The following is a 15,970-nucleotide window of genomic DNA, read 5'->3' as shown; positions in this document are numbered from 1 at the left end:
GGAAGGGTCATAAGCAGAGGCTCTAGTCGGGAAAGTCAGTCAGCTAAAGTGTCAAGTGAAAAAAAAAGTTAAGAAAAAGCAGCGTAAAACCAGTTAAAATCACAGGTAACTAGGCTGACAGGCCTATTCTCCACAACCAAAGAAATAAACATTATTTACATAGTAGAAGCAGATAAATTTGAAAGCTCACTTGAGGATTTTAACAACTTGAAAGGAAAAAATTATGTCCCATGAACATACATTTCACTACCATAATTTTGCTTGAGGTGTGTGAAACAAGTTATCCACACCTATGGGGAGAGGTTCTATATGGAATATCGCAATAAAGTCCTTTAAATGTGACAACTATACAAGAAATAAAAAGCAATTCTTACCCATCGTGAAGGATCACTAATCAAATTAATAAAAAGGGTTGACAATTTTGTCCTCCGGACTTCCTGCGATGTTGCACAAGAAACTGCCATGAAGCATTCAGCACAGGCTTTCCTAACTCCCCACACGTTATCAGAGCAGAGCTGGAAAAACCTCGGCAGCTGTTAAGAACATTGGGAGTAAGTTTGCAAGTCTTAACAGGCAGTACTTGTTTCAAAGCAAGTTCTTTTTTCACATTCATTTCCTTCATCTTGTTCCCTACACTCATACTCAGATGCATTAGTTGAACATTTGCATGACAAAGAATGCGCATCCAGTTGCACCACCGTGCTAATCAGGTGCTCTCATGTTACTTATGGGTACAGATAAGGACAATTCACCTGTCTGAACAATAGCAAGAAAGCACTAACTTTCTAACCTGATTTTTTTATATATATATTAAAAAAAACCCCAAACAACCCAAACCCAAAAAACCCTCCAAAAATATCCCCAAGACCAGAAGACCTATTCTAAGACAAAACCGCATTTCTAGGCCATTCTTTTGAAGCAGGTAACATTGAAAGGAACAAAACCGTGACGAATACTGATGCATTAACACTCTACCTATCAGAGACCACTTCAGATTTTAAATTACTCAGCTAAATGCAAAGGAAGAGCATCTTCAGAAAGAAAGAAAACCCTTCTTTTCCACCTAAATGTCTCACTGTTAGATTTACCAATCTCTGTCATCACCTACCCTACAAAGCAGGACCTGAACTGCACAGAGGAATAGGGGAATGAGAGAAACACTGCATATGGTGCAAAAGAAAACAGGTTTTAACAGAGCAGTGGTTTCACAAATAAAACTGATGCATTTTGAAGTTGCTCAGCTGCTCTGATTTTTGGAAACAGTAATGGTAAGGATGACATGGTGGTAAGATGTAAGTAATACAACTGGTGCTACAGCTGTTCTCAGTTACTGATGTCCAGCTGTTCCTGCAGCAAAGTTTTCTGGACTTTGCTTTTAACTAAAAAAACCCCATTTACGTTACAAAATTAAGTTTTATCTAAAGCCATTCAGCTTTTCCCCCCCGCCCTTTTTTTTTTTTCCTTAATAATCCAAAAAGAACAGAAAACAGTATTTTTTGTTACGGAAAGAGATACTCAATCATACAGCCACATGTTACTGCACCCTCTACAAAGTTTTAATCCAAATTCATTACATGTGTCACTAAGAGGGCATTTATCAGAGCAACCAATTTACATCCCCAATGTAAATTTACATCAAGATATAAACCTGTGATATGACATTTCATTATCAAATGGCTTGAATTGCTCAGTACCTAGGGGAAAATGCAGCAAATGCTGCAGGAACCTACGAAATGCCCCACAGGTTACACTAGGTGTACCTGTCCCAATACCGCATCTGCAAAAGGCTGCAGAGCCTCTTGTTGAAGTCATGCCTGCGTTTACACTCTCTCCATTTAAGTCCCTCACCAGTTCATGGCACTGACTCATCAGCCTCCCCTGACCCTCAAAAAGCTCACTGTCCACATCCCCAAAACCAGGAATCCTTCTTCAGGATCCCAGAGACTGTCAGGCTGATTTCTGCTCCCTACTTCTGTCATGTCTCCAAGCCTAGCAACATCCACCAGCTCCTTGGACCTGCTAGGGGAATGGGGAGGTGCTGTTAAAGATCTGCTGACTGCTCGATCCAGCTCCCTGATTTTCCATTTTGAATTTGTATTTTTTTTCCCTTCACTTAATTTGTTATTGCTCAAATTCGTTTATTATCTCTGCCTTTTTTTTCTTCTTTCACTCCTTCCCTGGAGGGTTGTGAGGCTTTGTTAAGAGTCAGGAAAACTGATTTTTTAAGTATTAAATCAATAAACAGCAGCATTAAGTGATGCTGTTAAAGAGACCACATAAGACTCACCACTTCTAGCCATCTAAACCCTCCATGCTCTTACTGTATCTGCAATCTCTCAGTGCATTTATAAACATTAGAAGACATATTCCTGCCTACTTCTTGCCTAATGTATTTTTGAACTTGAAAATACTCTGTCTCCACAGACCAAGGTATTTTCTTCAGTCTGGTTTAAACCATCTCCCAGCTCCAAAATTGAGTAGCCCTTAAATCGTGACTGTATTATTTGACAAGTAAGAGTTCTGTATTCATAGTAACTGTCTTCAAGATTTTTGTAAACATCAGTCACAGCCTCACATCAGCAAAACTTAAGAGTCGCAGCTTTTTAAGTCTCTCCTTACTAAGGGAATGTAGCAGTAGCCTTATCATTTTATCTGCCCTTCTCTGTACCTTGTCTACCTCCACCACTGACTCATATTAAAAACAAAAATGCTTTAAGAAGCAGCTTACCAGCATTTCTTCAGTGGCTTGCTGCCCAACCACACTGCAGATATCTCCAAAATTGGCTGCACATACCTTGCAGACAAAATGCAAGAAATAACCACTAAGATCATAGTTTTAATACAGCAAACAAAATCAAAGGAAAAAAGTAAACAGTCTTTAAAACCATAAAGAGGTTTCAGTGCAAATTCAGTATCAGCCATTTCCTCATTCCATCAGTTCCCATATCTTAAAAAAAAAAAAAGTTTTCTTGATTTTAAGTTTAATCAGCCTTTTCCAATTGTGAAAGAACCACCCCAGAACTTCAGAGAAAGGCAAGGAGGATAAAACACATTCAAAGTTCTGTCAAATGAAAGAATACAAGCAGTTATCGAGGTAAATAAGCTATGCAATGTCAGGGTGAAACCAAAACACAGCCTCAGCACCTAAATACCATGATGGAGTTGTGGTTTATTTCATCTTAATGAGCATCTTTAATTCCATCTACACACAGAGATATGAGCTCAGGTGGCTGATATTGTATCAGTTACAGTTGGTTCACATTTTCATAACTACCTACACAATCATAAGACAAGCAGATTCTTTCTTTGTTTCTGATAATAAAGGTAGGGACTTTGACTTTAGTGTCAAATAAAAAAATTTGTGGAAATCTAAGCTACAAAAGAAACCTCATAGCTTTCTTTCACTTATATGTGTCACAGATGACATCTAGCAGAAAAGAGAAACGCAAGTTCCAAATTGATGACACTCCTTTCACAGATAATCTAGACCAGATGCTGATAATTCATACCTTACGAACATGAAACATTCTGCAGTCACAGCACATCTCACAAAACCTGGGAAGAACAAGTCTTTCCGTGATGTCCTTTCCCACCATGGAGGCCATTTTGCACATTATCTAATGGCAAGACAGACATTAATCAGTTAATAATCAGACATTAATCATTAATAAATTGTGTGTATACAACACACAATTTCATGTCAGTTAAGCAGAGGCTTTTTACATTTACTTTTCTTTCTGATGCACATAATTTTATTGAAAATTGGAAAAATATTGGGAAAAAATATCCATATTTTGAATTGAAAAAGTTTGGCCACTTCTGTAAAAAGTTTTGGTTTTTTTTTCTTTTTTTGTATGATTTAAAAATTAATCACAACACTCCATATTGCGTATATGCAACTCCCTAACACAAAATTACTGAAAAAGCATATCATACCAAAGAATGTAACAGCTTTTCCTTCTAGCTGCTCTTTCATTCTGATTGTTACTACAATTTAAAAAAAAAGGTAATCTAGAAAAAAATTATATTTAACTTCCCTAATCATGCCAGTAGAACTAAATTCATTTTACTTACTTAAATTCATAAATTAATTATACTTAAATTCATTTTCCTATAATAAAAATATATTATTTTTCTAATCTCTAGGGGCTTGGAGAGCTATGGAAACTTTTCTCAAGTTTCAGTATCTTCAAAACTATGAAAATGGGTAAAACAATTCTGCTTTAAATTTTTTGCCTTATGTACTTGTAAACTTCTTCAACAAAGCACTGGAAATTTAGTGCACCAAATACAGTAATGCCTAGCCTGTTTATTGTTTAGGAGTCCAGCCACATTATGAAAGTAAACTGTTGATGAGGTCTCCATCAACGAAAAAAAATTAAAAATAATAATAAAAAAAATCACCCAGCAAAAAGCATCAACATAAACTGCAAAAATTCAACAGAAACATAAGGACAAACATCACATGCCATTTTTCCTTTATAAATTAACTTAGTAATTTTCTTACTATTTTAATTTGATACATAATAATTTTTAATTATTAAGGTTGTTTCCAATGCAAAAACAACCCACTGACCAACCATGACTTCATCAACTCAGATGCTTAATATTTCATCCAATAAAACATCCAAAATCAATAAAGAGAACAGACATAAAGCAAAGACTGGCAGAATTCAGGCATTTAAGATTTTCCAGTGACTGAAGTTTTCCACGTGTGCAATTTAAGCTTCCATAAAATAAACAAACCTGAATACACTGAAAAGCCAACAACAGCAGACACTTTAGAAAACATTAAAATGAATCCCCTGCGCTGTCTTGTCCAGCGGGGTATTTTCTTTACAGCATACATAAGCTATTGAATTTAAATCTAACCTTGAGTGTAACACAGCATGGAAAAAGTTACAGATTAGTCATGGATAGCATTATAATTTTTTCTCACATGGATGTGCATCTTGGAAACACACTACAATCACTGCAACATCAAGCATTCAAGCATGTGATTTGGTATAGCTGTTACTTACGGCCACGGCTTCTGTCTTCACATCATCGTTGCTGTCTGGAGCTGTGAGATCTATCAGAACAGGGCATACTTTGGTCTCCACATCATATCTTTCTATAAGTTCTTGCTCCAACAGAACTAACAATGCTGCCTGGCTTGTTTTTCTTACCTATCATAAAGACAAAAATTGAATCAAAGAATTCGAAGACAGTTTTTTGGCTAAATGTTTATCCTGTATTTTGGAAGCTGTACCTATATACTGCCAGACACCTACACCAGTTGCGCTCAGCTAAAGGACAAGTGCTCCAAACCCACTTTTGCAAACGCTACGTTTGAAACAAACTATCTTTGAACCCAAGAGCACCTGCATAATGTAAACTAAGGCAATGCTACTATAAAAGTGTCCCCCTACATACTTAGCAAAACACAGGAAAGCAATGTCAAAAAAAGTAGTCACAGCAAAGCTCATGCAAGAAAAATAGCACAACTATTTAGGAGTAACTAAGTTCTAAAGAATATGAATTTTATTAAACAAATCCTCTTTTTCTAAGATTAACAAGTTTGGCTGACAATGAATAACTATTTATTTCAAATGTATTTTAAATTCTGAGAGACAATTTTGCTTAGTCCCATCTAACAAAAAAAGACAGTGAAAAAAAAAGATAACCATTAATAATTGACTTCATATGTGGCTAAACCCTGCCTCTCAAAAAGAAAGTTGATCAGAAGAGAAACATTACATAAAACAAAAGACTATATATTGCAGTGCAGGCATTTTGAAAACAGATTTGAGAGATTTGTTTCAGAGCAAACCAGCCAAATGAACTACGGAGTATCAACAGACGTTAAGGTGACGAACAGAACTGCTGATCTGCTAACAAAAGAATATCAACCAGAAGTACAGTAATTGTACTACACATGATTTAGCAAAACAACAATGAAGAAAAATAGGTTTTGGTACCTATTTTTAATTATGGAAAATCTGGAAAGGGAAAAAAAAAAAAAAAAAAAGACAAACTCAAAGACCTATAACACTTAAAAATATTTATCACTTAGGATTAGTCTAGTCTGAAGTGACATGGAGAAGCCTAGAGAAAGCTTTAGACAAGCTAATTCGTACATGGCAAAGAAACAGAGCACACAAGTTCAATTCAAAGGCTTTATTGGATGGATAAACAAATCACTGGTTATGAAGCATTAAAAAAAATTATTCTATCAAGTAGTCCGTTTTTCATAGTTAATGTTCCTTTGTTCCTTTTTGCCAGAATTTAAATTATGTAAGCTTATCAAAAATAACTGTTTGATTTTGTCTATAAAAATACAACACCAGATAAAAGGCCTCAAAGCAGAATAGATCAAGTCAGATGAAAAAATGTTGGAAATTTTCTTTAAAGTTCAGAGTGCCATGCTTTTCACGTCATTCAAAACCTTTTTACCCAAGAAACCAGCTAATAAACTATTTGTAAAAGACATTTACCTGGTTATTCTGGTCTGCGAGGTATCGTACCACAATAGGCAGTAAGTATTTGGAAAAAGCATATGGGATTGAAGGTCTGTTTTCTTGACAGAACATAGCAATATGAGGCACCTGTTCCATCAGTTCTGCCCGCACGGTTGGCTCTGTCAGGATCAAAATAAAACCAAACAAGGCACAATAAATGTTTACAAGCATACTGCCAGAATAAGCTTTTTACAGCTCTGTACATACAAACTATGTTCTCAAATGTTCACATCAGCTTGTTTATAACAAACTTCATTTTGACAAGTACCATCTTTTTGCAAAAACAGGTGCAACTACACTCTGTACTGCTAAGCTATTAAAAGGTGGGTCCCACACTCTTAGTAAAAAAACTAAGAAGAGCTGTAAGAGAGCAATCCATCAAACATCACGTGTATCAGAATCTGTCTGAACTCCCTACAAGCATCACCTACTTTCAAGAACTCTGTTAAGCAGGAAGTCAACCCAACACCGAGAAGTAACAAACCGAGGGGGTGCTCCTGGCCACAGCATCCCATGTGGGAAAGATCCCACCGAGCAGGACAACCAGCCACAACCACCAATGCTCTTTTTCACTCTATGCTTTTTCAGGCTACTGGTATTTTCAGCAGATGGAAGAGGTCCTGCATCTTTCTGGTTGGTTCTTTGAACTTTTCTGGTATGCCTTTCGTCAAAGTTGGTGACTATTTTAAAAAATACTGAATTCGCTCTTTTAATTGAGAAAGCAGTGCACTTTTTTAATGAATCCTAATCCCCACAGAACATGTACGTCTATTTGGGGGATGAGAGGAGAAACAAGAAATACAAAAGTGGATTGAAGTCCAACTATTAAAAAAACAGTTTTAATTTAACTTAATTGAATTAAGTACATCATTATCACATGCCTGATGGTCAACATGTCCACAGAAAAAAAAATTGTATCTTTTCAGACCCAAGTACTATTTCCATCCTTTCAGAATTTGCTGGCATCTGTAGTTACCATTAAAGAACTGATTACCTATAAAAACACATAATGAAAACTCATCAATTACTCTCAAGTTACAGTAATTTGATTTCCAATATTTTAAATAATAAGATGTATACTATTCACAGGATATGCATGTGTTACTATATTTTTACACACAAATTGTTCAGGTAAAACTTAATCGTATGATCAGAACCATCCTCCTCAGGAACACTTGGAATTAACACGATACATTAAAAATACAACCTTTTGCTAGACAGAAGCGTGTAACTTGCATTTATATTTAATATGGCCAACGCATGCAGCACTTTGCTTTCTTGAACAAGAAACAAGAGACAACTTAAGCCTAAATAAAACAACACAAAGACAAAGCAAATACCATGCTGTGTGCAGTCTCTTCTTCACCGAGGACAATAAGAACAGAACAGATCACAGCACACAAAGTAATCAAATGCCTGTGGGCTTCATTTCTTTGGCTATAGACTTAAATTACTTTTCCTACAGAAAAACATACGAAAGTCATCTGTAAAGTTTCTGAATTGCTGATAAAGTTTCAAAATACAAAATGAAATCCCAGATAAATCAATACTGCATACGTTTGCTGCTCATGACAATAAGGAAAAAAAGTCTTCTATAATCTGCTCTGCTTTTCTTCCTAAAACGTTAACAGGAGCACAGAGGACAACAGCTTTTTTTATTTGCATTTCAGCTGTTCTGAAACATGTGCAGCTTGAACTCCATGAGCCATACACACAGTAGTATGAAGATGACTACTAAAAACTACATGCAAGTAAGTTTTAGCAGACTTGAATTAACAAAAATGAACAGGTAACAAAAGGCTAAATTCTAGTTTGGTTTGTTCTTGTGTTTACAGAAAACTATGTCTGTAGCATTAAACAGGACAGTTGACCAAAATAAGCATCTGCAAATAGGACAAACATAATAGTTAATGAGATCATTAATTCTGAAAGGTAAATTCTACATATCATATTAACGCGAGGAAAATAAATACTTCTTGCAGTTTTTCTAAAAAACATAGTCAGAGAATAAAATGTTACCATCCTCAGCCTAAGTTTCTAACTTCAGTCTAACTTCCTATTGGGAGCCTGCAGAACCTCCTACTATTAAAGTTGCCTTGTAGTTCCTATCATAGTAACCCATCTTTTGCTACCTTATAAAAATTCGCCAGAACACTCCTTAGAACATGAGAGCTGCAATTCTTCATTTGGATGAGGTTTTCTCAGAAGAAAAAAAACCAAAAAATTAACCAAAGTAGATCAGTTGTTTTCAAGACTAAAGCTGGCAAAACCATCTATTTTCTTCCTACGTGGAATTCTGGTCCTCTTATCTGACAAGGTACTATCTACACTTCTGGAAGAAAGGCTTGAAATGTGCCAGAGCAAAGAGTCCTTTTACATCTCAACATGTTTTTTCTGTCTGTGTGAAAACCTGCCTAAAGGTGGCTAAGAGGCCTTAAAAAAAACCCCTCCATTTGCACTTGCCCAGTAACTGACAGAGAGCACAGCAACTTCAGATAGAAGAGTCCTTCCTCGCTGAACTTGTTTTGAGATTGAGAAAGACATCATACTGCACACAGAAGAGCTCCTCTACCAAGAGCAACTTTTTTGAAAAGGCTAGAGATGGGAAACAGCAGAATGAGGAACCACCGGGCTGAGTAAGGAGGGATGGAGGGCTGAGAGGCGAGTGACAAGGAGATAAAACTAGTGACTGAAGGGAAGGGAGACTGAAACTTGCTGGACGAGAAGCTGGAACCAGTGTTGGAGGGACTTGATCCCACCTTTCCCATAAGGCTGCTATTTCAGAACATGCCCAGGACATGATCTAAGGGTATAAGAGACTTATCACTAGGATCTTGTTCTCACTTAAGACCCCTGCCTCATTCCTTGAAGCAGATGGAAGGTGACTGATGTGGGCAAGGCAGAGGGGAGGGAGAGAGAGGAAGATAGATTTGTCTGCTGCACGTTTGGCAGCAGTGCTTCTTAAACTGTTTCCAAATTTGCTTCAGGCAGGTCCCACCCCCCCCCAACCCAAAACTTGCTTCTCGCCTTTCCATTATGCCAATGCAACTGTTCGTGCAGCCAGGTTACAAACCATATCAAAGAGCTGATCTGGCTGACGCAGCCTTTGCCCCACCACAGCAGCATGATTAAACAGCAAGAACTGGCACTTAGATTGGTCTCCCCATGCAATCACACATTTCCTTCAAGTAGCAGAACTATCTGATGACAGATGCAAGCAAGTGACGGTAAGAGGGCGCAGGAACTGCTTTCTGTGATATTACCATCAAAACAGAGTGAAAGAAGTAAAATGCTGAGAATTGTGATTTGTTCCTTTGCCTACTGTGAAGCTGTGCAAAACACTCAAGCCGAACTCTCCAGAGTAATTGCACACTGCTCATTTGATTGCAGTCTGCACTCTTGTCTTCACTGCTAAAGAAATACCATCACTGCAATCAAAGCCAACAAGAGCCCTGTATTAAGCATATCGAGAGCTATGTATAAAGCTTCGGACACTTGGACAGACTGCTTTCATTTGATACCTCCGCAGTTTGTCCATCCACTGGTAAAGTAACGCCAACACTCCCCTTCCCCAAATTGACTAGGTTTGCTGTGAAATTGAATTCATAAATTTCTTCATGAAGCACTCCAGTAAGAGAGCAAGGAGTCCCAAAAACATAAGATCCTTTTTTCTTCAGAACACGGTTCATCTATTATGCAGCACTGAAGACAGTGGCCACAAGCGCCTGACAATATTGAAGAGCTGCTCACGTAAAGTGAGCCCCCTTCTTCCTGAGTACTAAGTAAGCTCTGGCTTTGTGAGGATCACAGACAGATGAGATGACGCAATTAAAGATTTGAAAAATTCATGCCCAGGAATGAATTAGAACTGTAAAGTCACCTTAGTTCTTACGTTCCTTAACTTTTAAGTACATGGCTCTCCAACCGTAGTAAGGTCAATCCAAACCAAACAACAAACCAGCACTGTGTATGTAACTGGCTGGGTAACACAACACCATAATTCACTATCAAAAAGGCATTTGTGTTGTTCTGGGGAATTAGCTGCTGCTATGCAAGAACCTGAACCTTAAGCTTACCAATTTAAATAAGAGCTCAATTATTCCAAATGCTGAAGCATATGTTCCATTGTGTACTGAATAGAGCCTAACCTTGCAGTCTGATGGGGTTACAGTAGAGTGCTTTTTTTGCATTACGTTTCCTAAAGACCCAAGCAACAACACCAAAAATTTCCATTAATGATTTCTCATTCCCTTTGTCAATTCTTCAGCTTTGTCTTTGACGGGTGGCACCTCCAAATACAGATTCCAGCAGGCTTCAATATTGCAATATCTGTTTGCCATTTCAGTTTAATTCTTCTGTTGTTTATAACCAAATTTATGATTTGGTCAGCACCAGAGTGAACAGAGCATGGCAGTATAAGTTAAAATTATTACACACAGCTTCTTAAAGCATAAGGTTATCCAGCTGGGCAATACATCTGTATTATATATATTTTTGCACTGTACTATACTGTCAGGATGAGGCTTTCACACAGTATAAACAAAATCTGGGTAGAGAATTTTGCTGCACATCAAGACTGAAAGCTTCTATTTTAGGCACTCTGGAAAATCACTGTGTACAACTACATTCTCCATAACATTTGCCTGGCACGGTATTTTTCCGTTTGGCAGAGGAAGTATTTTTAAATGCTTTTTTCAAACTATCTCCTGAAGGTACAAGTCTATGCCTAAAAGTAGCAGACTACTAGAAAAAAAAAGCTGCAACTTGTCAAAACAAAAAAAAATTGAAAAGAAATATTAATATAAAAAATTCGATCTCAGAAGCACACTCATAACTGTTTTTCGCATTCATTAGCACTTTATTTCATTCTATCAGGTCTTGTGTATTCTCTAGATACAGAATTATACTGAATTGAGTTTTAGAAATCAAGCAAAACTTTGAAGTTTCCAGACTAAAATGAAACCGTTCTACCTCTCTCCATTTCCAGACAACGTGAAACCAGCAATATATTCCAACCAGTATCTCCAGAACCTGGGCAGACTTTAATCTGCACGTAACAACCTTCAGTTTTAGCTATTTCACAAATCAACATTTAAATCAATACCCCAATAAATTCCCAAATCAACTCCAAAATCTAGAATTAACTGTTCCCTCCCCATGCATAAAAAAACATTTAAATTTTCCCTATAGGTTGACATTATTACTCATGTAAGCAAAGAGCCAACATACCCATCTAGCTACTCCTAGAACATACACTTAGCTATCCTAAATAAACGTGCAATGTTTATTTCATCCCCACTGAGGCTTCAGTTCACTCTGTATTCCACTCCAGCTACGAGAAGTAAAGCACCAAGGTTAGCTGCATACTGGAAATTAAAAGGGTATTATTGCAGAGCTGCACAGTATAATACTAACTAATTGCTCCAGAACAGTTATTTGTAAATGAAGTAATTATTCCAGAGTCAGCTCACAACTAGACTTATTTCACAATAGCTTGTTCTGCAAGAACACACGGTATTTAGAAGAAATTCTACAAAGCTTTCATTATCCCCAAATGACCATTCTGGAATACAAGCAGTAGTCAATTTCCCCTACATTTGTGAAGGGCTGTTTTAGCCCTTTAGCTGCTTTCACTGACAATTTTGATGAATGTTTTAAGTACACCTGAATATAAATAATATTAATATATGTTCTTATCAAGAGTAAGTGCATAGCTTTGCATTTGCACTTTCTTTCTTGAAAGAAAATTATACTTTGGTGAAAGGCAAATGAAAATATTGGTTTATACAGCTATAGAGAAACAAGCAGTGCAGAAAACACCTTCATGCCCTTCCTCCTGTACAGATCCTCATTTCTGTATTCAGCCTGAATATAAGGTCCACAGCATATTAAGATGTCAGCTTGCTAACAGGATGGCAACAGTACTGGATTTGTATACATGCCTATTCTCAAACTGAACATCGCTTGTATGATCAAAGTTTAAATAAATTCTACTATCAACTCAAATTTTATCTATCCACTTCTTTCTCAAATATAAAACCTTCCCTTCCCCTCTTTTTTAGCTTCCAGTGTCATCCATATTCTCCCTTTCAATTTCTCTCATTTCCTGTTTCATCTGTCCCTCCAAATTTCCTACCTTTTTGGAGAAAAAGAAAATCTAGACAAGTGAAAACACACTGTAACCTGAGCTCATCCCTTTTAGCTTAGGAGTCCATCAGAAAATCTGATGTGCCTGATGTGTGCTGCTTCAGTAGCCAGGTTCTTTTCTTTCTGAAGAAACGGACTTCATTACTGACTGGCAGAGCAAGGAGTGAAATACAAGCTAATGAGATAGGGTAAAGTCACCTTTAGTCATCCATCAGATGCAGGGAGAGACAAAAGAGGACCACACATCAGGCAAAGAAAAAAATTGTGAGTGTAGCAGGAGATGGGAGAAGAGGTATGGAAAATCCAGAAACATGAAGATGAGGGAGGGAAAAAAAAAACCAAAAAAAGTGGCTCTATTGACAGCTGGGAAAGGCAAATATATCAGCATTCCTGCTAATATCACTTACATATGAAGATTTTGTTAAGTAAAATGCTGTAATACGTGTATTCAACAGGTATTGTTGTCATCTTTTACTATACCAACAGCAGTAATTGAAATGGTCTTACTAACATAGGTTATGCACACTATTAAGCAATTAAGGTTGTAAGGCCATCCACGTTAAGTCTGATTATATAGCTTCAAAACTTAATGACCAATTAGTCCCATAATTGTTTTTTAAACTGCATTCACAACTGATTCTGTGCAGCACAGGGACTACTTTTCATTCAGATGAAAAAAAAATCGTTGGTCATATTCAAGTAAACCAGCACCATCCTCCAGGAAGCCCCTTTCTTTTTCCCCATCCTTTCTTTAAAAAGATACCTATATGCATCTACTTCATAGTACACTAAAATACCACATACATTTTAGAAGTGAAGATACAGACTCTCCCTCTAAAGGAACCCTCAGAAAATGATATTTAAAGCCTCCAGCGCCAAGTTTTCCAAGGACGTTGAGAAAAATGCCAATAATGCAATAATTCTAGCTGAGGCTAACTTTCAAAGCCAGTTGCTTGCACTTCTATGTACAGTGATGAAGCCTTCTATCATCAGATAAGCCATTCACAAGCTGGTACCAAAAAAAAAAAGTTTGAATAATACTAATTTACTCAAATGAAAAAGACAGACATAAGGGCCTTGTTCAAGCTCACATGAGTCTGTGGCTAGTCTACATCTGAGAATGAAGAAGGCCCAGCTGTTTTAACACAAAGACAAGCACTTTATCACTAACAAGGGATTATGGGGGATAAATTAACCTTTGCCCAGCATTGAGCTTCTCTGCCAAGCTGCTTCTTGACTTCTATAGGTTCAAAGACACCGTAAAAACATCTAAGTGGGAAGGCATAACCAACATCCCTAAAGAAATAGAAAAATTACAAAGAGATTGAAAAGGAGATTCAAAAGCAAATCATTATACCAACTACTGCCAAAAAAAAGAATAGTACCTTGCTTTCTGACCAGACAAGACAAATACCTCCGAATGTTAAAAAATAGGCATAAGACTAATGAGTGTCACCTATTAGAAATGAGAAGACCTGTATATAGTTTAGTTTGAATTCTGAACAGTTTGGTTTTATTTTTCTTTATCTATGCTTTTAAATATGAAGGCTTGAGTTCAGGCTCTAACCAATCAAGTCAAAATGCACAGACACTTTTATAATGTTTTATTCCAAATTCAGTTATTTTTTTTGTTTTACAGAACAAGTTGGAAAAAACCATCATAAATGACAAACAAGTATAGGTATAGCAACCTTAACAAAAAGCAAAACAAAAAACCCCCAAAACAAAAAAACAAGCAAAACCCACTGTGCTGCAGTTTGAATAACAGTCAAGCACATATATTAAGAAGATACAAAGCAGATCTAGTTCCCTAATTAATTTTCACTTAGTTTAAGACAAAAGGATATTCTAATAGCCTGTTTCTGTAAGACAGGTTAAGTCCAATACTGCAACTGCTCGAGGCACAAAAATCAGTTAAGTTTGCAGAAATTTAATTTGTTGGGCAGTTGTAGAATCCAGTGCTACTAGTTTGGCAGATCTGAGACAACTTCTACAACACAGGAAAAGCCTGAAATGCTGCTTTTACTGACGCTGAGAAAATATCAACCGTGACTAAAAATGTACTCCACCCTTGCTAAAAGAAACAGATTGATTTGAGCTGAACTCTTGGCTTCCATTACATTTCTACCTAAACAAACTTCAGTGTGACACACTTAGCTGGTCACCAATGAAAAACCTAAGGTTCCAAAATTGCTGCACAAAGCCATTATCCCCTGGACACTTCTGTCCTATTTTCCAAACTTGTAACATCGTTAAGTTTTTGATGCTCAAAACCATTCAGATGATCCCACAAACAAGTACCATATATACAGATTTCAGAAGCAGGACTCTGCTAGGAAAGCACTCTAGAAACAGTAACTCATCACTGTTCTCAAAGACATATTTAATCTTAAATGAATAGTGACTTTTTTTTCCCCTCTTGAATCCTTGCAGAGGCACTCAATACAATTATGTAATGCTTTCAACAGGCTATTTTCTTGGCTAAACAAGGACATTTCCTCAGAAAAATAAAAACATGCATTTTAAATGAAGACAGTAATGACTGAATAACAGAAATGAGCAGAATACCTTTTTACCCTTGGAAAGCATTATGTTCTGCAATTCCAGACCAAAGGAGAAAAACTAACAGACATTAAACAGAAGAAACATTTTCTTCTCATACAAGACAATACAACTTTCTCTCCTATAGTGACAAAAGAAGGAACTTCAGATCTTCTCTGATATTTTGCTGCTAAAGCCTTCCTTCTGGTGCTCCAACTGTATCGGCTACGTTGAAATCAAGCCCTTAGAATTCCAGACTGAAAACGCTCTAGAAAGAATTGGTGCAGCTCTGTCCATTTTTCACTTCATCCATTCCCACAGAATTTTTTCAGCACTCCTTTTCTTTCATATTTGTTTTTCATTATTCTCCTGCTTTTGCCTTTTATTCCAAACAGCCAGTAGTCTCAACATATTCACAAGCAAAAGCCCCTCTGTACCTACAGAGACCTCCTACTCATTTCCTTATATCTGCATCTTGCTTACCAATTCCTGGTGCCTCTCATCTTCACAACTGCTTGCCCAAAAGGGACCAAGGGAACAACTTCATCATTTAAATTCTACCAAAACTAATGAGAGTTTTCCACAGCTGTTTTGCAAGATTCTTTTCAAGGCAAGAAATTAATCTTTATCTACAAATCTAAAATAATCATGTAGATCTGCTGAGTAGCCAAAGTACATAATAAAAGTTTTTTAAAAATGCACTGATGGAAAATGGTAATCCTACATTTTGAAGGGGCTTAATTCTATTGAGGAAAATAGTAAGGAAAAAGGTTATATTGGGG

The 15,970-nt window shown here is 36.8% G+C and overlaps 1 protein-coding gene across 6 annotated transcripts in view; it reads right to left on the bottom strand.

The window, feature by feature from the left end:
* PPP4R1 (protein phosphatase 4 regulatory subunit 1) overlaps positions 1 to 15,970 on the bottom strand; it is a 63,160-nt gene that overhangs the window by 22,727 nt on the left and 24,463 nt on the right. For all 6 annotated transcript variants that reach the window (XM_014938701.1, XM_014938699.1, XM_014938700.1 and 3 more), the window contains 5 exons: positions 6,477 to 6,619; positions 5,022 to 5,168; positions 3,510 to 3,617; positions 2,729 to 2,794; positions 375 to 533 (listed from right to left, as the gene is read on the bottom strand). In XM_014938701.1, coding sequence (XP_014794187.1) covers positions 375 to 533; positions 2,729 to 2,794; positions 3,510 to 3,617; positions 5,022 to 5,168; positions 6,477 to 6,619 — 623 coding nt within the window. The remainder of the gene's footprint in view (positions 1 to 374; positions 534 to 2,728; positions 2,795 to 3,509; positions 3,618 to 5,021; positions 5,169 to 6,476; positions 6,620 to 15,970) is intronic.

The sequence above is a fragment of the Calidris pugnax genome, unplaced genomic scaffold (assembly GCF_001431845.1).
Source record: "Calidris pugnax isolate Ruff unplaced genomic scaffold, ASM143184v1 scaffold13, whole genome shotgun sequence".
Classification (NCBI taxonomy): Eukaryota; Metazoa; Chordata; class Aves; order Charadriiformes; family Scolopacidae; genus Calidris; species Calidris pugnax.
Note: the sequence above shows the minus strand (reverse complement) of the source record. Positions and strands in the feature narration are given on the sequence as shown.